Here is a 27,009-nt window from a genome sequence, read left to right as displayed (position 1 = left end):
TGCTCTAGTTAAAGGTCTTCATACTTCTATAAATACATAAAAGTATATCTGTAGTCCAATCTTTTTTTTTTATAGCTAAGCGGGGAGGTGATAAACTCCAGTATGTATGTTTTTCCTGTCTCTGTCCCATCAGGGAGACTTTCCTTCACTTCCTGTCCTGTCCAGCAAAAGGAAGAGAGAAACATTTTCTACAAAGGAGAATTTCCCTCTTCGACAGTTGTCATCACAACAGGTGTTCCGACTGGAAGATGTACCATCACCTCTCATTTTAGTTACAACTTTTTTTTTAACATCATTTTCTGTCTCTTTCTGTTCTGACGGTCTCCTGGATAAAATAGAGAGGGTGAATATACCTACCAGGGACACAGAAATGTTATGTCCTTTCTAAACCTTCTCTATTCTACCTAAAAATAAAAAAGTTTGGGCTATACATATACATCAAAGGTTATCAAGGAATATATAGATTTCCAGAGATTGTGCTAGAGCATGTCTAGACATCTGGTGAATTTTAAGTTAATGATAAAACTTCAGCTCAATAGAAAAAATATATATATATCATTCATCTTTCCATTCCTTCATGCATGAACATGCTTTTTTTTTTAACTGAACCTTTGACATATACACAGGTTTATGTGTCTGGCAAATGATTCATTGATCTTACATGATGGATGTCAGGGATTGCATCTCAGACTATGAATATCTGCTAATTCATTTAAGTCAAGGTGATTTTGTATCTTGAAATTTGAGAAAAGTCATTGCTTATCAGATGTCACACAAGAAAATGCATAGAAGACAAAAATATTGCTCTCACCTCTCTCCGTAAAATGCAGTGGACCATCACAATGACAAATCCTTGCAATGAATCAAATACTGCGAACAGTATCTGAAACAGTATCGATCTCTTATCTGTCATTGCTAGAACAGCAGACATCCATGTCAAAGCCAGGAGAGGTAGAACAACACAGGAACTCCAAAGGGATGCCCTATGCAGAGAAAGATATTTGTTTGCTGAACCAGATTGTGCTTTGTGCATGCAAATCATATTACAGAGGTTTAAATAAAAGTAAGCAAGCACCTTCAGTGATAAGATTGCCAGTTGGTTACATGTATATTTCATGATCTGGCCATCTTGGAACTGAAGCGGTTAATGCTAAAACACATTTATGTAAAAAGATGTTTGTCTAAAGGCAACACTTTAATACTGTTGCACAAGTTAAAAAAATTACAAAAATAAATAAATAAAGAACAAAAAGACATTGTAGTATTATTAGAAGAACACAAATTTTATCAGACTATTTTCAGACATGCACGGTAATAGATTTGTAACAAGAAGATGTAAATGATTTAGACTAACATGGCATTACTGGCGGTGGTGGCTGACAAAGCTGTTGTTGAAACTACTCCACACTTGGCACATTTGAGCGTCAAACCGCTATGAGGCTCACTCATCTGACTGCAAACAAACAGAACACCCACAAAAAGAACAAAGTATTCAATTTTCACTGAAATCATTACTGTGGTACTTTCTTTTTTTTTATTTTTTTTTTTTACTATTTGTTTTTCAATAAGATCTCATGCATACGTAACAAGATGAATGTATTGATTTGTTTATTAATGGAAACTTTTGGTACTAAAGATGTATCAAATTACTTGTGACATTTGCTACTTAAATAATAAGAAGGATAATTTCATTCATGCATGCAGGACATTTTTTTTCCCTCTATAAAAAAGTGATAATTTCCCATTTTGCAAATTAATAAGCAGATTATACACTGAGCTAAACATAAGCAGGTGCTAAATCAGACATATGATGGCATTCTATATTCAGGCCAATATAATTAATCTTAAACGGTAAAAGTTTAAAAGTCATTGTTACTTCTGTTAATAATACTACCAGTTATATGATAGGAATTCCGTTGCAATTGGTAAAGGTAAATTACAAATTGTACTGATTTTATTAATTAATATATTAAATAGCCTGAATATGGAGTTAGGAATGAATGGAATTTGATGAAGTTAATTGGCTGTGTATTCTTATTTTTTTTTTCATAAAAAAAGTGCAGAAGCATCAATTAATAAAACAGTGATTGTTGCATCTAATAAAAATCTAAATTAATAACATATAATCACTAAACAGGCTTTGTCCCTGTCAGGAACATATATGAGATCCAATTTTAAAGAATGTGTGTGTATATATATAACTGTTGGTATCAGACAATGTTGAAAATTATTATAGATCACTTAGTTGCACACACAGGGGCAGCACACATATTAAAACAATCTCCAACCTTAAATCATAATAAGTAGAAATGAGAAACCAGAGAGATAAGAATGCCTAAATACATGATGTACAAAAACTTCAGAATCAAAATTAATTTATAATATGTAATTTATCACCATCATTTTTTTTTTTCTTTTCATTGAAAAGTATACCTTCCGGTTATATCATGATATTTTAATAACTTGTTTCTTTTATCCTGTTGGAGATTGTTCTATATTAAAAAAAATTCAGGCAAAACAGACTCTACGGGACACCTAACCTGTGCTGCCGTAAACACATTTCATAACTATGTAATATACAAACTGTTTGACTTAATTGGTACTTTAAACAAGTACGTTCATTGTTCATCCCTCATTATAATTCAGAGACAAAAAAGGAATATCATTGAGCAAACTGTTGTAACTAATTAGCACCATGTTTACTGTACACAAAATCACAATAAAGCTTGCTGCATATTTATTCAAATCTCTTAAACATGACAGTGTACCCTAGGTGGTTTGTTTTGCAATTTTTAATATTGCATATGACAATTTTGTTTTTATAAAACAGTGCCTTCTCTCTTAATAATTCATCTGCTGCTTAACTGTTCAGCTTTTTTTTTTTTTAGCTAACATAACATATTTGGAAAAAAGAGAAAGATACAAATCAAATGATTGAGTAGAAACATCAATGAATGCTTACATTAAGGTTCCAAAAACTTAATGTCTGCAAACTGCTGAAAAACTTTAATTTATGAATATAATTATACATTTTGGAAGAAAAAAATACAGATCTGTTACCAATGTGTATATGGCATCATGTTTTAGCTTATTCAGACAATTTTCAGCTTTTTAACCAATTTCACCTCAATTTTCAAACAATCATTCTTGTTTCTAGCTGTTTGGCTGGATTAGATTTTTTTTATTGGTTCATGGGTTGTTCGCAAACTGCCTTTTCATGAACATAACCAGTCAGATTATTCCATTTTCTATATTCATGTCCTAATTGCCTAAAAAATTCTAGCATTTGAACTGTGCCTTAATGTCCAAATGTAAGCTCATATCTATAGCTAGTTTGGCAATAGGGTCCAGTGGTTATGAAAGAAAATCTGTTCCCTGTAACGTATCTGCCCTAATATTGAAGTACTGTAACATGGAAGAACTATAATTCCACCTAATAGGGAATTAAAAGGGTAGTATATTACTTATTAAACAACCTGGGGGTGGGGGATACTTGTATTCTCTCTACATAAAACCATACATAAACAAAAAGAGGATCCCCTGTAACAGAAATTGGTCTTACAGGTGAAGATTTTCTGTTCAGCGTCATATGGTAAAGTGTGAAGTGCTCTGAATGTCAACCGGTGGCATCCACCAGCTGATATTCCTTAGTTTCATTTTTACGTACCTCTGGATCACATCACCTCCCTGTATGTGACTGCCAGATTTAACAGTGACTCTGGTATTTTGCAAAGGCAGTAAGTGCTAGAGGACAAGTGAAGCAGTTTAGTACAGGGCTAAAAAAAGAAGACTGTGGTATGAAGGCATAAATGAACCCAAGGACAAAATGTATTGGGGTAAGTTTACTAAAGGCAAACAGGCTGTTTCCCTTGCAAGGGAAATTGCACCTTATAAGGGAAGTGGTCCCAGGGCTTATTGAATGAGGTGAAGCTCTGCTTACTTCCATTATTCATTCATTATTATATTATTATTCATGTACAAGCTCAAATGTTTTTATTATTTTCACATGAGTGAAACTTCACCACATTTACTAAGCTCTGAGGCAAATGCCCTTGCAGAGTGCAATTTACATTGCAAAGTGAACAGCCATTTGCCTTTAAGCCAAACCAACTATTTACAATCCAGCAATAGTTTTCAAGAAAATTTATATACAGGAAAACCAATGAGGGTCATGTGTTTTATGGGTTCCCATACATTAAAGCTTGAGAAATGCTAAAGAAAGAAAAAATATACTAGACTGAAATATCTAGAATGATCCTGGAGAGTAATTTCTTATTGAAAAGGTAAAACCATCTGCTGCAGAAGCCAGTTAGAAGAGATTTTTTATATACCAGTCACAAACCCATCTCACATTTTTTTGTAATGGAATTCTTAAAAAAATTAAATCATTTTTAGATGTAGATTTTAAGCATCACCCTCCTTTTACATGGTATGTACTGTACATATTTAACTGCCACAATTCAGAGTTTCAGAGAGTGTTCAGCTATAAAAATAAGCTAAGGCAAGGTAATATGTAGAGCATACAACTTTGAAATGCACTGAGCTAAAGGCATACATATTTATACTTCAGTAGCTGTGTACAAGTGGAATCTTTATTGTACAATAAAAACCCTTAGGACTTATGTACACAGACACAATCCTACTTCCAGCCTAAACTAACTGGTGCATTTTGGTGTCTGGGCACCCCTGTGCAAGTAGCACTGCAAACCTCTATATAACTACCTACAACTATTCAGGTCTTTGGGTGGCTGTACACAGCAGCAGGGGCTCCTAGGCACCAAAATACATGTTTATGCTGCATGAATGAAGGTACCCATGTGCATAAACCCCTAAACAATATCTGCTTTTTACATCTCTAAATAGGATAATCTCATTTGTTAACTGTTAACAGTTGTTTGGGTACAGAAAAGAAAACTAAATGTTCTTAAGAAACTGACAAATGGCATAAATGTATATAAATTTGCTTTTACTAGTTCAGTACTAATCTAGATTTTTTTTTCTTCAATTGTGTATTATTTTACTATAAAGCATGACAAACAATATAGCTTTTGGACACTGTACCTGCTTAGGATTTCCTAGTATTCCTGCTCCCTTCAGTGCACATTGCACATAAAACAGGTGTTGTCAGTCTGTGCTGATAAAGCATTAAACTCTTCTGGTCTGAGCAATATATCATTCTCATTCTTGTTGCTTCTGCTGGTTTGGTTGCACAGACTTCAGTCTGCAGTAATGTGTCTTTTTAAATACATTTAATTAAAAGAAAACAGTCTTGCCAGAAGCCAGTAAATCACCTTCTTTTGTAATTCACCCATACCTGTTGAGCTAGAAATCTTTATAGGATAAAAAGAATGACATTCATTTTCTGACCCAGAAAATTTTCAGCCACTGCCCTGCTGCTTGCCTATAGTGTGAACTGTAAGGCTCACATCATGTTAGAGAACCTGCTGTTGGTGGCCACTCGCTAGTAGCAGGATGACTAGGAGAGCAGGGAAACAACTCATGGCTTCTATGGTATCACTCCTATGCTGGCTGGATGAGAGAGCCCTCACTTCATCGCTGCTCTTAGGACATTTCAGTTAATTAGAGAGCAATGCCATAGAAGCAGGTGACTATTCTATTTAGTGATCCTGTTGCTGGTATTAAACACACAGCTGAAATGTTTGCTTATTTGCGTTCCAAACAATTTGTAATTCTGTTCAGACAAATCTCTGCTACCACCATGTGCAGGAATGAAAGCATCAGAATCATTTGGTGAAGCCCAGTTTTTAAACAAATAAATATATAGGCAAATTATTTTTGGGGGTTTAAAAAGGCCCCCTTTCACTGCACAACCAGGTAGGTGCCAAAAGACAGACTTATTTCCTGTTTTTGAACACATCTTCCTATACACATCTTCCCAGTGGCGGTGCGTCCATAAGGCCGCACGGGCGCCACCCCTCTAGCACCAATAGATAGAGTCATGCATTGCATGGCTCTATCTATAGCCATTGCTGCCACCCCCTATTCAGGTGCCCAGCCCCTTTTCGGGCACCGGGCACCTGAATTACAGCGGCAAGGTTTTTTTTTTTAAGAACCTGATTAGAGCCATAGGCTCTCATAGGTGTCAAAAAAAGTGACCTGTGAGCGCCATGCTGGGCACTCACAGGTCACTCAGCTGTGTTAGAAAAGCAAATGAATATTCTCTTTCGAACACTAAACCTCCTTTCCGCCAATCCGGTGGTCAGATCTGTTACCTGTCAACTGATTGGCTGAAACGACAGGCACTGTGATTGGACACCTATCAGGCATCCAATCATAGCAGAGGACGGGAAGAGAGGATGGGAGAAGACATCGAGGAGCTGTCCCACTGCCACTGAGACAGGGTAAGTACAGACAGTGGGCACACTGGCAGCATTTTATATGACACAGTGGCTGCGTTTGATGGGGCACAGTGAGGCTGCATTTGATGGGGCACAGTGAGGCTGCATTTGATGGGCACAGTGAGGCTGCATTTGATGGGCACAGTGGCTGCATTTGATGGGCACAGTGGCTGCATATGATGTCACAGTGACTGCATATGATGTCACAGTGACTGCATATGATGGGCACAGTGGCTGAATTTGATGGGGCACAGTGGATGAATAAGATGGGCACAGTGGCTGCGTTTGATGGCACAGTGGTGGCAATTGATGGGCACAGTGGCTGCATTTGATGCTACAGTGGCAGAAATTGATGGGCACAGTGTCTGCGTTTGATGGCACAGTGGCTGCGATTGATGGTACAGTGAGGCTGCAATTGATGTTTTTTTTTTCAGAATTTTTCCGTTTGTTTGTGCCCCCAAAAAATTTTGAGCACCAGCCACCACTGTATACAGCCTCCTCATCCCCAGACAGAGTTCTTGTCCAATTAGCAGACAGGTAATCAGGCTATCAATATAGTAAAGCAGTAGGATGATCACCCTAGCTGTGTAGAATCAGAGAATTGAGAGAAGAATCTTCTGGTAGAAAAACAGTAAACATATATATGTATTTCAACTATGTACTTATCTAAAACCTTGGATTGTGAGCATAATTCATTCCGGAAAGATGCTAGTAATCCAAAGCACTTGTATATCATAGCAAATTTCTCCTTAAGAAATAATGGAAACTCAGAAGATTCATTCCACAACCATTTATTCATAAGTCCTTCAGTTTATAAGCCATATAAAAAGATTATAGCAATGTGATAGGTTGTGTAACCATAAAATGTCCATTCACAAATGGAAGCCTCCACAAGGGGATTAGAAGCAAAATCCAGCAGGAGCTACAGAGTATAAAAGAGAAGAGAGGTGCCTCTATGTGTAGCAATATGGTTACATTTAATGAAGGTACAACATTTAGCAACTCACATGGTTGATTAAAAGAGGCACATCTAAGTATGCAGGAATCCGGTGTAAAGCTGTCCACATAGACCGTCCTCCACACCACCGGCTCTTACCACTGCCAGTCTGCAATCATGACCAGGAAGACTACCCTGCAGTAGAGCGATTTGAAAGCAAGGCCTTCAAAAGCAAGCGCTCATAGAGCACAGCATGGAAGAGATAACGATGTTGGTGTGGAGGATGGTATATGTGGACAGGTTTACCCCAGATGCCTGCATACTTAGATGTGCCTGTTTTAATCATCAATCATGTGAGTTGCTAAAGGTTGTACCTTCATTAAATGTAACCATATTGCTACACTTAGAGGTGCCTCTGTTCTGTTTTATACTCAGTTGTGACATGACGCTACTTGTATATCAAGACATCGCTTGAATACTAAGTCAAAATTTATTTAAAATGCTTGTCTTGCAAATGCTCTCAAACCAAGTTACTCTCAAACCAAGGTTTTACTGTATGTATTTAACAATATTATTTTTTTTTCTTTTTAGTGCAGCTAGTATAAATATATGGCTCTGTTTATTGACCTCCTAATGCAGGTAAATTGTGCTTTGAAAATATAATACATTTTTCAAAACAGACACTCAGAGGTTCATTTACTAAAACTGGAGAGGGCAAAATCTGGTGCAGTTGTGCTTAAAAACCAATCAGCTTCCAGGTTTTGTTTTGCTTTTTGTCAAAGCTCTGTTGAACAAGATGAAGTTAAAAGCCGATTAGATACCATGCACAGCTGCCAGAATTTGCCCTCTCCAGTTTTAGTAAATCAACCCCTAAATCTAATTTCCTTCTCACTTTTTCTATTTAACATGGTATTACCCTTCAATTATTTTTATTTCTGAAAATCTCTCATTGGGTAAATAGCAAAATGCTGACTGTAAAAAATACAAGAAAACTAAAATGCATAGCAGAAGGATATTTTTATAATGATTTTCTAAAGCTGCAATTATATTGGGACCCTATAAAAGAACACCTGATATAATTCAGAAAATTCAATGTATGCATCAAGAATCAAGATTAATAGCTTATCAACTACTAAAAAGCCTAATTAAAAGAAAAAGGGAGCTTAACAATTTGTTTTACAGACAACTCTATAGTGAGAAGGTATTAGGAATCCTTCATTCAAGCACAAACTCTGATCTGCATACGGCAATTTAGAATAATTGAAATCACAGTAAACTGCCTTACAAATGTTGTAAATGACACTCCAATGTCAGATTGACATGTGTTATATATATAAAAAAATTATAATAGGCAATCATTGAACCATATGAAGACACTGCATTGTTATGTTTTCATTTCCATTTTTCAACCAATGCATATAAAACATGACTGAACAAAAAGTTAAAATGGACCTTTAGCAATTCTTTGCTTCCTTCCTCCTCTAAGCTGCCTAAGCCCCTGCCCATGCAGCTCCCACAACCTAAAAACACCAGATCTACAACATTGTGCCCAACTGGCTAGCAAACTATGCTGTAAGGGGGATTATGAGGAGATATTATAAAGACAGAAGACAGGTATTAGTATCATGCCGCGTACACACGATTGTAATTTTCGTCAGAAAAACCTTGGACGGTTTTTCCGATAGAATTCCGCTTAAGCTTGGCTTGCATACACATGGTCACACAAAAGTTCTCTGAACTTTCGACCGCCAAGAACGCGGTGATGTACAACACGTACATCTAGAAAAGGGAAGTTCCATAAGAAGCGCGCCACCCTTTGGGCTCCTTCTGCTAATCTCGTGTTTATCTCGTTTTATCAGACCGAGCGCTTCCGTCTCGTACTTGATTCTGAGCGTGCGTGGTTTCTTGCGTGTCAGAATTGCATACAGACGAATGGAATTTCCGCTAGGAACTTTTTCAGACGGAAAAATAGATAACCTGCTCTCAATCTTTTGCTGGCGGAAATTCCACCAGCAAAAGTGCGATGGAGCATACACACGGTCGGCATTTCTGACCAAAAGCTCACATCGGACTTTTGCTGGCGGAATTTTCAATAGTGTGTACGCGGCATTAGTATTTTAAAACATATTTCTCTGCTATTCTTATGTACAATGTATAATTTTTCTCTCAAAAATAAATCTAATCTAATTTCGACGTGTTTTAATATCCTCAGGAACAGTAGTATTTATAGAAATGCCTGTCAAGTTTACTAAGCATTTTTGAAACCCTAAAAACAAATTTGCTTTACTAGATTTCTCCTTTCTGAGTTTTTAGGAGCTACTTGAGAGCTTATAAGGTTAAACTCTCATCCGCCCCCTACTGCCTTTCAAATATCACTATAGACCAAAGAGGCTGTCTATCCCACTTAGCAGTGTATAGTGTGAAATAGGAGATAAGAGGAGCTAGACAAGAGGTGGTCTCTAAAATTTCTGCTTCTTAACTGCATAATTGCCACAGGATTTGGATTTCTGTTAGTAAGAAAGCTTCATAATAGGACCAAAAAAAACAAGGAAAGGGGCGCCTCTGAATATGTATCAATATAACATTTATTAAAAAAGCAATATCCACTCACATGAAAGACTGCAAAGTTGCGTTCAAGCACGCCTCTGGACTGGAAGAGAGGAGAGAGACATGCTTGAATGCAACTTTGCAGTCTTGCATGTGAGTGGATATTGCTTTTTTAATAAATGTTATATTGATACATATTCAGAGGCGCCCCTTTCCTTGTTTTTTTCTCAGTTTTTTGGACCTTGCTTTTGGTCTTCTCAGTGGCAGCCCTGACAGACTCGTTTATTTATATATTTCCATATATATATATTTATACCTATCTTTGCCCCCTCGGACTATTAAGGAACACTATATTGTTGAGATATTGTTGCATTGCACCTGTTTTACTTGTTAAATCATAATAGGACCAGGCACCAGAGTGTCAGTTTATCAAGAGTTTTTTTTTTGTTTAACTCTTTTGCACCTAATGGGCTTTTAGGATTTACTAGATTCTGGGTGCATTGTCATAGGACATGTACCAATGCAAAAAAAAAGTATAACTAAAGGCAAAACTTTTTTTTTAATTTCAGATACAATTGAGGGTGATTAGAACACCTATTAGTTTTTTTGTTGCTGTCGATTAACCCTCTCTATTTGTTCTGTTTACCATTATTAATAAAAGTGAAAGTAAAAGGAAATACCAGATTTTCAGCTGTTCTCAGAAAAGTAACAGGTGGGAAATCTTCCAATGGGGACACTATTTCTAGTGACCTGGGGGCCCAAAGGGATTCCCTTACTTTGCAGGGATTTCCTCTCACTTCCTGTTCTGGCTATGGGACAGAAAGTGAGGGTACATCTTCCCAATAGAAAAAAGATGGCAAAAAAAAGCCTGACAGGGGTTATTACCCTCACCTACTCTAAAAAAAAATGGTTTGCCTTTAGTTCGACTTTGACCACGTATACACCACAATACACCACCACAATACAGGGCACTTTTACCCCCTTTTTGCCCAGGCAAATTTTCAGATTTCAGTGCTGTCACACGTGCAGTCATGCAACACTACTCAAATGAAATTTTTATCATTTTTTTCATACAAATAGAGCTTTCTTTTGATGGAATATTTTGGTTGGTTTGGTGGTTAACTTTGTTTTGCTAAAAAAAAATGAAAAAAATGAAAAATGTGAAAAAAAGAGTTTCTGTCAGAAAATTTTGTAAATAAGTAATTTTTCTCCTTCACTGATGTGCACTGATAAGGCTGCACTGATGGGCACTGATAAGGTGGCACTGATGGGCACTGATGAGATGGCACTGAAGAGCACTGATAAGGTGGCACTGATGAGGAGGCAGTAATATGCAGCGCTAATGGGCACTGATAAGCAACACTGATATGCAGCACTAATGAGCATTGATAGGTGACACTGATGGGCAATGTTAGGTGGCACTGATGGTCACTGATAGGTGACACTGATGGGCAATGTTAGGTGGCACTGATGGTCACTGATAGGTGGCACTGATGGTCACTGATAGGTGGCACTGATGGGCACTGATAGGCAGCACTGATGAGCAATGATAGAGCACTGATGAGCAATGATAGGTGGCATGGATAGAGGGCACTGATGGGCACTGATGGGTGACACTTATGGGCACTGATGGGCACTGATAAGTGGCACTGATGGGTGGCACTGATGAGGACTGATGGGCAGCACTAATGAGCAGGCACTGAAAGGCTGCACTGAATGGCATTTCTGGTGGGCATTGATTGGCATCACCGATGGGCACAAATTGGCATCACTGATGGGCCCAGATTGGCATCACTGATGGGCACTAACTGGCATCACTGCTGGGCACTGTTGGGGCTGATGATCAGTGCTCTGATTATCTGTACAGGTCTCCCGTGTGAGGAGATGCTGCTAATCGGTTCTTATCTCCTCACACTCTGTCAGTGTGAGGTGAGGAGAGCCGATAGATGGCGTTTACGTGTTTATATGTGCTCTGCTGTGACTGGACACAGCCAATTACATGGGTAAAGAGCCGCATCATCGGCTCTTTACTGAGATCGGGGTTGTGCTATGTCCCAGGGCTCACGATCGCCATGCGGCATGCCCCCGCAGGTGCGCAAGCATGGGGAGACTTGGGCGGTGTCATGTGAAATCATTACTGAATGAAATAGGATCCCAACCACCGCCATTTGTCTATACGTTGGGCGGGAGGCAGTTAGAATACTGTTTAGCAGGGTCTGGGTATTTTTAATTAAGCCTGGGCAACACTGAACAAACACAAATCCTGTAACTCTTTTACTGCCAGATATGTATGTCATAAGGTGTGATCTGCACAGCATTAAATTCATTTAGATACATCGGAGGACAGGTGAGACATCAGGGGTCTTTTAGACCCTGGTGTCTCAATAAAGAGATCCTGCAACCAAAAAAAATATTTTTTTATCCCCATGAGAAAAAAAAAAGTTAACTTAAAAAAAAATGTGTAAAGATTTAAAGCTATACCCAAACATATAAAATCCCCCCGCCCGGACAAAAATATGTTTGTGTGCCCTAAAATTAACTTTATTGCATTTTTTATTATTATTTTATTATTTATCTGTAACATAAAAAAATTAACTACCTACAGTATTTCATTCTGCTTTCAGAAAATATATAATGTTTTGGGGGTTTTATGTAATTTTCAGGGCTAAAATCATTTTTAAACGTGTGCAAACAACATAAAAAAATGGCTCTGGCAGCGAAATAATTAAATAGGATGTTTGGGGGATGGCTAAAAGCTGAATATGGTGTAACAGAACAGTATGAATTTGAAAAAAAAAATAACATGGGGTTCAGTTTAAAATTTCAACTGGTCTCCTATCTAGTGCACCCCCCACCCCTTAATTAATCAGACCAGCCCAGTTCACATGCTTCTCAGCATTGGGGGGGTACCATTTAAGGGCATTTCAGTCATGACCAAATATGGTCAATGACATCACCCAGGGTCCACAGCACTGACTTTACATTGCTGCAGCACTGAGGATCTGTCATTTACTGATGAAAGTGCCATCTTCTTAAAGTTCAAGGTTTTGGTTTGTAGACCCAAAAAATGATTTGGTCCAAATGAGCCTGTTTATCTGTCCAAATCCCCTATTGCTTTAATGTAAACAACCAGCTGGGCTATTATGGGTAACATCATTGACCATATTTAGTCAATGATGTCACCCAGGTTCCTCATTACTGTACTTACAGTGGGGATCTGTCAGTTAACAATAGGACTGTGGTGTGGAAATTTCAGATGACAGTTTGACATGATTAACACCTTCAATCTGCTACAGGCTGGGTGGGCCTTTCGTCCTTCTGAGTGGACGTCATATGATGTCCTCCCAGAAGGTGCCATGCATTGGCACGATCTGTAACCGGCCACACATATGTCTACCAAACACACAGAATGACTGATCACTGTACCTGTCCGCTGCCAGTATCATGTGATCGATGTGACCAATCACAGCAGATAAAATGATAATTGTAAACAATGGATAGCTGTCTTTCATGCCATTCATTGTATACAATTGTGAAATTGAAATTCATTGGTATAAACAATTATAATGTGTACAAATAAATAAGTCTTGATCACTTCCCCAGAGTAGTACAGTGATACTATTGTAACACTGTATTGCTCTGGTCACAGTTGGTTAAAAAAAAATCGTAAAAAAAAGAAAATGTAATAAAGAAATTGAAAAAAGGATTACATTTTTTTGTACATAATGTCACCAGTCAGTGTCTCTGATCATCATTATACCCATTATTTGACAACACTGTACAGCATCAGGGACAGTAAGTAACAAAATTGTGACAAAAAATTACAACTTCAAAAAATTCACCATGCCTCTTGCTCAATACCTTGGACTGTCTACTTTTTCAAAAAGGGGTCATTTGAAGGTATTTGTACTGTCCTGATGTTTTCGGGCCATACCTTGTGGTCTCTATAACTCTCCCACAGACTAAATAATAAACACTGATTTGGATTATTTTTGATGCAGTCCAGTGCATTTTTACCCCTCCTTTTTCTTAACTTTGATTAAAGACATGTGTGTTCCAGTGTGTTTTGGTGCTTTTAAGTGCATTCTGGTGCATTCCAGTGCATTTTTGATGCGTTTTACAGTGTTTCAGTACAGTCCAGTGCAGGAAAAATGCAGCATGTTCTACTTTTTTTTCTGGAACTGGAACACACTGGAATTGCAAGCACTGGTGTGAACTATGCCATTAAAAACAATATAATGTACTTTCCAATGCGTTTTTGATGCAGAAAAATGTGGTGTGAACTGGCCCTCAATTATTTTTTCAAGATGTGAAAGAGTCATGGTATAACATTTCCTTTACAAACCCTCACATCCTTATGCCATTTTGTTTACTTTTTTTTTTTTTTTAAGGGACAGTACCCATTAAAAAAAAAAAAAAAAACAATAGGAGGTTCCTCTTGAAACTTCAACCAGGCCCTTATCCAGGCATGCAGTCTGGGTGTCCAAGAAAGGGAGGGCAGCAGACACACACCTCTCCTCTCCCTGAACTAGACCAGGCCACATGCCTTTTAACAATCTAGGGTACCTTGCAAGGGTGTTGACAAAGCCTCCCTGAGAGACTAGGGCCCAAATGCAGTCCTCTAAAAAAGGATGTGGGGGTTTGTGGGGGAACTTATAAAGGACTCTAGAAGCCACTTATCCAATAAGATGGCTCCCAGATAGCCCAATCTTAGGGGAATGAGTACAAGGGTACATTTGCATTAAATGCAAATAAACATTTCCACACCATGAAAAAGTATTTTTAGTGTTGGAGGAGGTTACATAATAATATAACATTTTTATTGGCTACCAGTAATTAAGACAGGGTAACACTTTTTTTGCATACACATGCATTCTTGTTATAAGCATTAGATCACTGGTATGCACCTACTATATCAATAGACAGGCTCTCTTTCACAGAAACAATTAATAGATAAAGAGTACCACAGCATGCATATTCAGAAAAACAGCAAATAGCAATGTGCAGCATGCAGTAATGTATAATAGCCAGTTATCATACATCATTGTGGTTCTTTGAGCTCCCTTAATAAAAAACCCCAGTTGTCTTCTTTAAATACATCCACAATTACATTTTACCCTTGGCAACATTAAGATATGCACATTGGAGATATATGAAAATGATCAGTGATTAACTGTAATTTTAATATAACATACCCTATGCAATCTAAATCAAAACTGTCAGCATTTTTAAACTAACTAAAGTGCTACCCTAGAGCAGATACAAAAAGTATATTCTATTAGCTGGAAAAACATTATCTATGTGTCCCTCTGATCCTGGATTTAATCTCTCCGATGATCCAAAGAGTTCCCTTTCTGGACACAGTGGCACTTTCAAAAAATACTGCAATAGCTAGTGGGAAAAACTTAGTTACAGATTGCAGATCCTATAACTGAATTCAAGGCATTAAGAAATAACATATGAGTAGAACAATGGTGCTGTTTTCAGGATGAGCGTTTAAATTTAAAAGGTTAAAGGGTTGACAGATTTGCTTTAATAATAGACATCATTAAAATTGTAGTCATATACAAAAAAGAAACAATTCTAAGTAGTTTGAGCTTTTGTTGCCATTTAATTTTTTGCGTGATGATTCTGCACTTTTGTTTTGTGTTTTTTTCTTTTTTCATGAAAATAAATTTGGAGACATGAATGAAATATCAACTTCTTGATGAAGCATGCATCTAATATAAAACTAAAATAATTGGGAATATGCAGAATGAATAACTATAATTAAAGAATATGATTACAGACATTTTGAATCTGCTTACCCTGCTCTGTGTTTGAGCTTTTTATCTAGGATACCATCTCTGGAAACAAGTTTATTAAAGACTAAAATTCCAATTACCATGTTGACCTGCACAACAAAAAGAGGAATTACACATACTGGTCCTAATAAGTCAATGTGTTACACATATAGCATTACAATTTAATGATCAAATATGTTTATCTAAATGTTGTATATATATATATATATATATATATATATATATACTTCAGGTCACATGTGAGTGATAAAAAAAGACCATACTTAGCATAAATGTATTAATTGTTATACGGTAAGACAGCATCATGAGCAATGGAGAGTGCAAAATGGTGTGCAGCTCTGCATTGAAGCCAATCAGCTTCTATTTTTTTTCAAAGCTTAATTTAAAGCTGAAGTTAGAAACTGATTGGCTAACATGCACAGCTGCACCAGATTTTGCACTCTCCAGGTTTAGTAAATTAACCCCAATATCTAGTATTCTTGAGCAATCTATCAACAATAAATTACAAGTGGTTGTTATAGGTTATGGCATGCTATTTTTTAATCTTTTATACTGGATCAGTCTGGATATTCATTATTTATTATACTATATATTATATTATATTATGCTATATTATATTATACTATACTTTATATAGAAGAAAGTTTAGAGCTGTAGTGATACCATTTACTGGCTAACTCCAAAGACTGAAGATGCATGCTTCCTTCACCTGGTATTAGGATTGTGCATAATGTTCACAGACCCCCGGGAAAACAGGTTTGAGCTTCAGGTAGTTTGGTCTGCCATTGCCATGCTATACTGTATAACAGTAAAGGTCACCCGCTGACCTGCTGATCTCCAAAAATGATTTTACAACTTCATAAGACATTTTTAATACTCCTATGGATTATAAAGGCCCAAGCTTGCTTATAGGTGCAGTAAGCTTGTCAAAAACCTGGGCAATTCAAACTGAGAATATTATGTAAAATGCATATGAGGAAGTTACACTCAGTAAAACAAAGAACAAAAACAAAACAAAACAAAAAAACATAGTCAACAAACATAGTAGATATATGGACAGCTAAAATTATATTTAAATATTAAAGTCGCTTTCAAATATTAAGTTTCACTCTGTTCCCTCTGGTCTCCTGGGCTTCCTGGACAGTCTGTAAGCATGCCTTCTGGATTTACTGACTATTAGGAGGGTTAGAAAATGGTAACTTCAGGCAAATTATATTTGCAATTTATATTTGCCTAAAATATAATTTGGTTAAGGTACACAACGTTTTAAAATAATGTTTTTTTCCTAAAATGTAGATCAAGAACTTAATGAAAACCAAACATATTTACACTCCTCTCCTTTTAATATCTTTTATCTCAGTCTGATAGTGATGCTCGGGCAAGGCCGTCAATGAATGGCTCCAGCCTAACACAGATCCAACCCTTTGACATCATGCATTGACCTCCTATTCACATCTCTTTTCCATGACTGGCCATTGCAAAGATATCAGAGCAACTAATAGATATGTCTTGGGTATGTTTATCAATTTCGAGGAGAGGACTTTCCAATAGTTTTGGTTTACATTTATACATTCATGCACACATAAAGTTTTATGTCCCCTTTAACCACTTAAGGACAGAGCCTCGTTTTGAGATGGTGTTTACTTGTCTTAAACAGTTTTTTTTGCTAGAAAATTACTTAAAACCCCGAAACATTATATATTTTTTTCTAATGCCCTAGAGAATAAAATGGCTGTCATTGCAATACTTTGTCACACCGTATTTGCGCAGTGGTCTTACAAGTTCACTTTTTTGGGAAAAAATACACTTTTTTTAATTAAAAAATAAGACAACAGTAAAGTCAGCCCAATTTTTTTTTCATTGTGAAAGATGATGTTACACCGAGTAAATTGATACCCAACTTGTCACGCTTCAAAATTGTGCCCGTTCGTGGAATGACGCCAAAATTACTTTACCCTTAAAAATCTCCATAGGTGATATTTAAAAAATTCTACAGGTTGCATGTTTTGAGTTACAGAGGAGGTCTAGGGATAGAAATCTCACTCTAACAATCGTGGTGATACCTCACATGTGTGGTTTATACACTGTTTACATATGCAGGCACTACTCACGTATGTGTTCACGTCTGCACGCAAGCTCAGCGGGACGGGGCGTGTTAAAATTTTTTGATTTTATTTTTCTTATTTATTTTACATTTTATTCTTTATTTTACACTGTTCTTTTTTTTTTTTTTTTAATTGTGTCACTTTTATTCCTATTACAAGGAATGTAAACATCCCTTGTAATATAAAAAAAGCATGACTGGACCTCTTAAATATGAGATCAGGGGTCAAAAAGAGCTCAGATCTCATATTTAAACTAAAATGCAAAAAAAAAAAAAATGTAGTTTGAAAAAAAAGTCCCTTTAAGAGCTATGGGCGGAAGTGACGTTTTGACGCCGCTTCCGCCCAGCAATGGTATGGAGCCAGGTGGCTGCCATCTTCCCCTCACTCAGCTCCATACAACACAGGGAGAAAGAACTGATCACCTTCGCCACTACCGATGGCTCCAGTAAGCGGCTGAGGGCACCGGAGCGAGGCGGCCTCTCCCGCCACCGATAAAAGTAATCTTGTGGCAAATACGCAGCAGAGACCACTTTTATCTGAAAGCCGACCGCCCGATATTCCTCTTCAAAGTGCCGACGTATAGCGATTGGCGGTAGCTTGTGGTAACTTGGTTTGCATTTGAAATGCATGTTCGCCGGTCTCTTGTAAGATCCTGTTATACATCATCTACTTAGACATGTGCATGCACTTAATATTTTAAATGATCAAGTAATTCTGCAAAACAGAATAAGGTAAATGTAGTGCAGCGTTGTTTATAAAAGAAATATCTTATATTCAAGCAGAATTTAATTATTGCCCTACTACACTAATAATAATAAAATATATACGAAGCCCTTAAACAAAGTAAAAGATTGTCTTAGGTGAAGTATGGGGGCTGCTATGGCTTTCTACAATCTTTAAAACAACAAGTTTTACTGTTATGCTCGCTCACTAGCTTTATTGCCCTAACCAAAGACCCTGAACAAGTATGCAAGTTAGAAAAGTAAAAAGTTCTTGTCTGACTACTTGGTCAATGACTGAAGGTATAGAAGTCAAAAGATCAACATGACAGCTCAGCAACTAGCATTTTGAGAGATAGAAGTTAGCAAGGTAGCTTAAATGTTATTCTCATGGTTAATTGTCTTTAAAATAAAAAAGCCCTGTATACTAAAGTAAATAATCTAATCTTGGATCCTGTAACCAAATGCTACTTTTCTTCGAAGTTCAGTGCCCAAGCCCTTCAACTGAGATCATGTCACCAAGAGCCAAAGTATATGGACATGTGAAAGATCAAAACAGCATCTTTTGCAAAGCAGTCTCTTTAAATTCTATGGATTTATTTATTTTTTTTTTTATCAAAACAAGTCAGGGTGGCCAGATAGGTTATTTTTTGTTTTGTAACTCTAGGTCTACTTCAAGATTAATAAGATATTTGTTCTCAGCGAGATGGAACAGTGGAACAGAGGGACAGGAGAACATTGTCCTAATTGAGATGAAAGGTAAAAAACACTTTAGGTAAGAAGGAAGTCCTGGGCCTCACCATTACTGTATTACTGTGCAGATGGAGTTTCTTGTAGTATCTGGAATGATTACCACCTTGTGGGTAAGACTACTGAGCCAACAGCTAGCTACAGAAATTAGAGGATCCAATGAAGAAACTGGGTGGAATTCAAGAGATTTACATCGATTGAAGTATGCTTTCCACCATAGATAGACCTTGTGTTCTAGGTATTAGCATTAAAGGAATCATAGATTCAGAATGATCCTGTATCTCAAAACCTGAGCTTCAACAGCCATGTTGTTTAAACCAGGGGCCATAAAGCAGGGCATGTTTAAGACAAAAGATCTTGATGAATTGGTACAGAAACAGGGCACATAGTATTCACCAGGAGCCTTACCAGTTTGGCATACCATATCCACCTGGTCCAATCCAGAATTCTGAGGATCACTGAGATACCCTCCAGCTCAATATTGCAGGGAGGATGAGAAAGATGTTTCAGAGAAGGAAAGACATAGAACAGGATGTACTGATTTCACAGAGTTAACAGAGCACCCACTGCTCTTGCTAGAGGATCCCTGTACCTGGAGACAAACCCATCTTGTTTGATGTGATGGCTTTAGCCTCAATTTAGAAAGTTTTAGGATCCATTTGAACCTCAGTAACAAATGGACAGTCAAAGCTATGCTGTCTGACTGTGTCCATGCTGACTGTTCCTTCAACAGGAGGTTGTCTAATTATCTCGCAGTGGGGCTGCATTGAGAATGCAACAGGGTAAAAACTGGCTCCAGCACCTTAGTGAACACTTGAGGTACAGAAGAGTGGCTAAATAGCACAAACTGTTAATGTTGGGACCCCTCAGAAAAGCATAGGAAATAATACAAAGTGAAAAAAAAAATGTGCTCAAGTCTGAACAGCTAAATGTAATCCTGATAGCATCAACATTTGTGAAACTAAACTTACAAAATAAGAATGAAACAGTTCAGTGCTATACTACCACATAATGTCTGAAATTGCTGTCTGTAAATCATACTGTATATTCCAAAACATGAGCAATAATAATGCTTATATAAACTGAATAATTGTAAATAGTCATCAAGTTCATACAAAAATCAATCGCAAATTAAAAAACACTGAATAAACTTTGCAATTGCTAAATCAAACAAATCCAAGTGAAAATCACCCACATACCTGGCGATATGTGAGCAATCCTAATTGCAGCAAAATGGTGAACATGGTAATCAATTATTGTCCAAAACAATTCAAACAGGTGAACAAACTACAAGGTGAACCTCACATCTTCACACTCTGCCTCCTAGTAGGTGAATCTCAGGAACCTTCAACACTGTGCTCAAGAACACACCACACAGTGTGTTATACTGTGAGTGCATACTTTTTTCATTTTAATAAGCTATTTTATGGTACTACACTATGGGAAGTGTCTTCTGTTTTCTATCCTGGTTCTCTATGAACAATATTTACCTGGTAATCCAAATAGAATACAGCCTGGACTGGCTGTATTGTTCTCAAAATGCTTATAACCATTAGTCATGTGATGATCATTTAAACCAAGTAAGCAGTTTGGTGTGTTGTTGGGCACAGTGTTGGAGGTTCTTGAGATTCACCTACTGGGAAGCACAGTGTTAAGTTGTGAAGGTCACATCGGAATGTGTTCACCTGTGTGAATTTTTTTGGACACTAATTGATCGCCATATTGCTGCAATTAGGATTATTCACGTATCAAAAGGTGCATTGGCAATCTGTACTTTTTTTAACTTGATTTGTGTGATTTAGCATTGGAACGTTTATTCAATGCTTTTTTCATGTGTGAATGCTTTTTGTATGCATTTGATAAACTTTTAACAAATATTAATTTTATATAAGTATAATTATTGCTCATGTTTTGGAATATATGATTTACAGACAGATATCTAATTTTTAAGTGGTAATATAGCACTGCACTGTCTAGTTTTTAAAGAAATATTCATGCACCAGAAAGATGGTAATATGTAGATATGCATCTAAAGAAGCCAGAATGCCTCCTGACATTCAGAGTTTTGAGATCCAGGATGGGACTGATGGCCTTTAGGTATAGTAAACAGGTAAGAAAAACCTAGAAACCGTAATGCCATAGGAACTGGGGCAATATAAGCTAGGTACAGAAGACCCACACAGGCTTGATCTGCTAATTTGCCATGACACAGGAAGGCTGGAGAGGAGAAATCAAGAAGCAAAAACCCTCAGAAACCATTTCCTGAACCCAAGCATGATGGATACAAGCTGCCTAAGCTATAAAAAATGTAAAAAAATCTCCCCCTCTTCTGGAATGTGGATGTAACTTCAAGCAGAGGAAGGATCGTATTAGAATTTTGTAGACTGAGGCCAAGCCTTGATGGTGGACAGAGATCCAGTCTAGTAGGGTTACAGCACCTTAGGCTTTTTAACGTGAAGAAAAGAGTTTTGCATCTAGAAGAATCCTAGAGGAATTATATCTAAAACAGATCTAAAGAGAAATTTCCCCTCACAGACTTTGAAGAATAAACATTTCTTAGACAAGAATTCTGCAGCCCAACACTTTGACCAGGGTGCTCACACATAATTACTGACAAGAGAAAAACTCAGAAGCTTTTAGCAGAACATCACAGGTGAAATTAAAATCTACAGTTATTTGTCCTTGCATGTTATAATTAAGGGGTCAATTGCAGTATTGGAGACAGCTCTTTAAAAAGGTAGTAAACTGGCATAAAAAAAATTGGGTCCCCTGCAGGTTTATGCCATAATGTGCTAGTACCAGCGTGCTGTCAATGCTGCTAGTGTTTCCATCTTCACTAGGTCTACCTTCCAGGATCATGGGTTCCGGCTGTTTGAATGGCCTGGGCCATGATAAAGTCACCCCCGCGTGTGCACACAGGAGCCACAGCCCTGGCATGACGCTTTACATTCCATGGCATACTGTGTGCCCTGAATGCAAAGCATCACTGTTCATGTGCGGGTGACATCACCAGCTATTGCTGATGTAAATATCTCCTAAAGCTGCACCTTTAGGAGATATTCAATGTACCTAAAGGTAAGCCTGACTGTAAGGTTACCTGAAGGTACAATTTCAAATAGTGAGTTTACTACTACTTTAAAGGAGATTTAATGAGGCATGACTTTGTGACATGTTTCATTATAGAAAAATGATTGTTGCTGCAATAGGTACAAAACAATTTCTCTTATTGGGGTATAAAAGAAATTAAAAGCAGAAAGTGTAACCGCGCTAAAGCTTCAAAATAATATAAGCTCAAAGCTGCACGGATATAACACCAATATCAGTGTAAACAACAATCAAATAAACAAAAACGTGTGCTAAGAATAGTATATGTGCAAAAAACAAATCGCATTTAAAGCAATCCTCATTAATGTCAATCATATATTGAAATAACCATTGACCAAAACAGCTGAAAATAATAATAAAGTGCAAAATGTGCTATAGTGTTAGCATACATAAATATATAGAGCAGTTTGTATAAAGTGCAAGGTATACTAGAGAGTGACCAAACAAGCAGTTTAAATGGTCCCACATTCATTGCAGGGTAGCCCCTGAACAGTCCTGTGAAGAATAAACCACCTCAGCAGTGAAAGGAAAAAAATTAGTCTATAATAGAGTATCAGAAGGAAGAGAGAGGAAAGTTCCATAAACAATGCACCACTTTCAGGGGACAACCGAAAATTCCACGGTCAGTCAGATCACACAGCCCACAAGGTGCATGAAGAGGAAGAAGATGTCTATATGAGAGTTTCCCCGTACTCCAAGGAAGTATCAGATGGACTCTTACCCGAACTGATGGACCTCCCTTCGGGCAAGGTCGTACTGGCAGGCAGACTTAGCCCTCTGCAGGGACTGTGGATGGCTCCGAGTCCTCCGGTGTATCTTCCGTCTACAGCCTGGAACGAACCAATACTTCCTCCTTGTTTGGTGTGCCGGAGAAATTATTTCTCCGGCACACCAAACAAGGAGGAAGTATTGGTTCGTTCCAGGCTGTAGACGGAAGATACACCGGAGGACTCGGAGCCATCCACAGTCCCTGCAGAGGGCTAAGTCTGCCTGCCAGTACGACCTTGCCCGAAGGGAGGTCCATCAGTTCGGGTAAGAGTCCATCTGATACTTCCTTGGAGTACGGGGAAACTCTCATATAGACATCTTCTTCCTCTTCATGCACCTTGTGGGCTGTGTGATCTGACTGACCGTGGAATTTTCGGTTGTCCCCTGGAAGTGGTGCATTGTTTATGGAACTTTCCTCTCTCTTCCTTCTGATACTCTATTATGAACTAATTTTTTTCCTTTCACTGCTGAGGTGGTTTATTCTTCACAGGACTGTTCAGGGGCTACCCTGCAATGAATGTGGGACCATTTAAACTGCTTGTTTGTTAATGTTTGGTCACTCTCTAGTATACCTTGCACTTTATACAAACTGCTCTATATATTTATGTATGCTAACACTATAGCACATTTTGCACTTTATTATTATTTTCAGCTGTTTTGGTCAATGGTTATTTCAATATATGATTGACATTAATGGGGTATAAAAGACACAGGTTGAAATCGGTCTGAAAGATTTTTGTTCCAGAGAGAGTGTAAAATCCACATCTAGTATCTGTAGAGGGACTCTGATTGAAGCACTGCATGTTTGTGTTGGATTTAGCAAAGTAGAGAGGGCAAATTGACATTACTGAAGCATGGGTCAGTAGTGGTCCCCAGAAGGCATATGAACAACTCATAAGGAACCTGCTAAACACACAAGAGCCAATCGGGGCTAATTCCTGCTTTTCTCTTGCATATGCAGACTGACCCCCTTCTTCTTGCCAGAGATAGTAGTGAAGGCCAAAACAAAGCTACAGGTTACAACCGAAAAACTAATCCCCCAGTTTCCCAGATGTACTACAATGCCAAAAGCAATGAGGAGGCCTATAACAGGTCTCTGGCCATTATTGTGCCCTCTAAAATTACTTAGTGGCCACAGAGAGAAATGCAGGAATGCAATGCAGGAGTGCACATGATAACTCACAGGAAGGTTGGTGATCTGTTAATCTGTTCTTTGTATTTGCATGTTTCCATGTATGCCCATGCACTTTTTTTCATCAAGTGCAGCTGTGGAAAAAAGAAGCGGGCAGGAAATATAAAAATAGTAACATTTTCCTTGTTTAGCCCGAAGCAGAAAATAAAGAGGGCTTCCCAATTGGCCCAACTAGCAAAAGTACATAAAGTATAAAGCAAGCCCAGAATAAAAGGAAAATTTTAACTCCCCACCAAAATGGCCATTTAGCTACAGTTGCTCCTTTTGCAAGTACAACATACAGACATACTTGCCTAACCTAAAAAGTGGAGTGCTGTGAGAACTAGCACACAGACACTGCCAGCTGCAGGTATTTTACAAAGAGAACTTGAGTACAGATAATGAACTGGTAAAATGTGCCCCTTAGCTGATTGGAAAGAGTTCCAGGAGTTACAACATCTGAATCTACCAGCACCCATTGAGAAATTTCCAGAAATCCAGGACTGTTGCAGAGATCACCAGTATACTAAGGGGTTGATTTACTGAAGGCAAACAGACTGTGCACTTTTGCAAGTGCAGTTGCTACACAGCTTAGTAAATGAGGTAAAACTACACTTTACAAAGAACCCCCAATCACATGCAAGGAAAACAAAAAAACTGTACTTTTGCTTGCAGATGATTGGATAATGGAAGTCAAAGGAGCTCTCCCTCATTTACTATGCTCTGGAACAGCTGTACTTGCGGAGTGCAACTGCACTTGCAAAAATGCATAGTCTATTTGTCTTTATTAAATCAACCCCTAAATGAACTGGGAAAACCTGCAGTTGTTCACTGAACAGAGAGACCTCCAAGATCTCAGTATCAATCATGAATCTACCAGCAGCTATTGATAGTAAAAGAAAAATCCTCAACACAAACAGAATACTTCAGTGTTGAAGAAACACATCTATTCTCCTGAGGGTACTAGAGGTATGTTGGTTGTGGGCAGAGTTATGACGTGCTGACTAACTGCTTTTTTGTTGTCAGTCTTCCTGTGTCCTTCAGTGAGCAAGAAAGTGAAATTATTTTAGGAATGCTTATTTCTGATAAACATTTTGTTTTATTGCATTTAGAGAGTATAAGTATTTTACAGAAATACAAATTTATATTTGTGTGTATTTTGTTCTTTCTAACATTTTTTGCTAGTTTGGTGCTATATTTGTTCCTTTAGGAAATATTCCTAATCCCTTATATTAATTTACTTCACACAAGGACATTAGTTCATGGCCAGTTCCTTGTTGTCATTTGCAAGAGCATATTGTGTTAATGGCAACTTTTTGAGTGATATTGGCATTCATCGAGTGAAATATTGCTTTTGCATATGGTGCTAGTGTCTTCCCTAGTTTGAGTATGCCTCTACACAAGCAAAGCTATTGAAATTCATTGCCCATGTCCAACAACTTTAGTTATTATGTATCAAGATAGGTGTATTGCATTAAAAGTGTTTATGTCAGCATAAAAAGGTACAGAAATACTTCTCATTTAAAAATAACACAAGCAGCATGATTTTCCAGCACAGGACATTTTCTTATTGCATGGAACATCTTTATAACCCACATTCTCACTATTTCACAGAGCTATAATTTAGTAACTAGATTTTTAATTAACACTTTAATATACATTTATAGAAGAACTTCAATCTACACAAAAACTTTTCTATGGTTTCTATGTAGCTTAGTTCCTATACATTAAGAAGATAACTATTTTTTTTTCATCGTGATTGCCCTAATATTTAGCTTTAAAGCGTAACTCTACTTTTGTTGAGAAAAAAGCATTCCCCTCTGGGTGATCAATGTACATTGCAAGGATTATAACAAACTTTGTTGCAGATTCCTACCTTTTGTTATTCTGAAGAAATCCACGTGTGTTTATATGTGCCTCTGTTCTGAGTAGGTCTAATGGGAATGGTTTTATAATTAACTGTCAGGTGTGCAGCTGCACAACACTAATGAGGAAATCTTCTGGGCCTGCATCCCTTTAGACATGTTAATATTGAAAGTATCTCTCAAAAAATGAAATTTTTGTTGCAAGGGATGCCTGAAATCTGACTTGTATCTTAGGCAGTCTTCTGGGAAAATTGGTGAGCCAATCACACAAGCAGGAAATGATGTTTCTGGAGAGTGGTCAGTACACAATCTGTGTACAAAAAACTCCAGGTAGCCATATTGCAATGTATTCTCAGAAAATTACATGCGGATTGAAAAGGAAAGGTCGTTTTTAATAACATTCCATTACAAAATGATTAGTGTCGCAATCATATGCGCTATATTATTTTGTATTTATTTGCTATTTTTTCCCCCCACGAAAGTGGAGTTACCGTTTAACAAATAAGGAAGGCTGGCCATCCATTTGAATATTTCTATGCATGTGCTTGATTTTCCAGGCATTGCCACACACATTTGACAGGCTTAAGTAGGAAATATTTTACAGTTATTGCTTTTTAAGAGCTAAGTCATCATATGCATGTGTAGGATCACAGAAAAATAAGTATATATTTACCAAGACAACAGCAGCAGCAGGACCAACAAAGGCATACAGCAGTCCACCTTCAAGTGACAGCCAGCAACTGAAAATAAAGTTAAAAAAGAAAATGATGTGCATTTCTAAGAAAGCCAGAATACTCTTTAGTATAATTATCCATAACACAGAGATATCTAGTGCAAGTGCCTACAAAATATAAGTGCAAGTATTGCATTATAAATACA

The 27,009-nt window shown here is 37.5% G+C and overlaps 1 protein-coding gene across 4 annotated transcripts in view; it reads right to left on the bottom strand.

Moving 5' to 3' along the window:
* ADGRB3 (adhesion G protein-coupled receptor B3) overlaps positions 1–27,009 on the bottom strand; it is a 1,384,867-nt gene that overhangs the window by 149,627 nt on the left and 1,208,231 nt on the right. For 3 of the 4 annotated variants that reach the window (XM_073626734.1, XM_073626737.1, XM_073626735.1), the window contains 4 exons: positions 26,804–26,870; positions 15,651–15,736; positions 1,355–1,453; positions 812–983 (listed from right to left, as the gene is read on the bottom strand). In XM_073626734.1, the coding sequence (XP_073482835.1) occupies positions 812–983; positions 1,355–1,453; positions 15,651–15,736; positions 26,804–26,870 (424 nt within the window). The remainder of the gene's footprint in view (positions 1–811; positions 984–1,354; positions 1,454–15,650; positions 15,737–26,803; positions 26,871–27,009) is intronic. The other variant, XM_073626736.1, reaches the window with a different exon arrangement.

This window comes from Aquarana catesbeiana, linkage group LG04 (assembly GCF_042186555.1).
Source record: "Aquarana catesbeiana isolate 2022-GZ linkage group LG04, ASM4218655v1, whole genome shotgun sequence".
Classification (NCBI taxonomy): Eukaryota; Metazoa; Chordata; class Amphibia; order Anura; family Ranidae; genus Aquarana; species Aquarana catesbeiana.
Note: the sequence above shows the minus strand (reverse complement) of the source record. Positions and strands in the feature narration are given on the sequence as shown.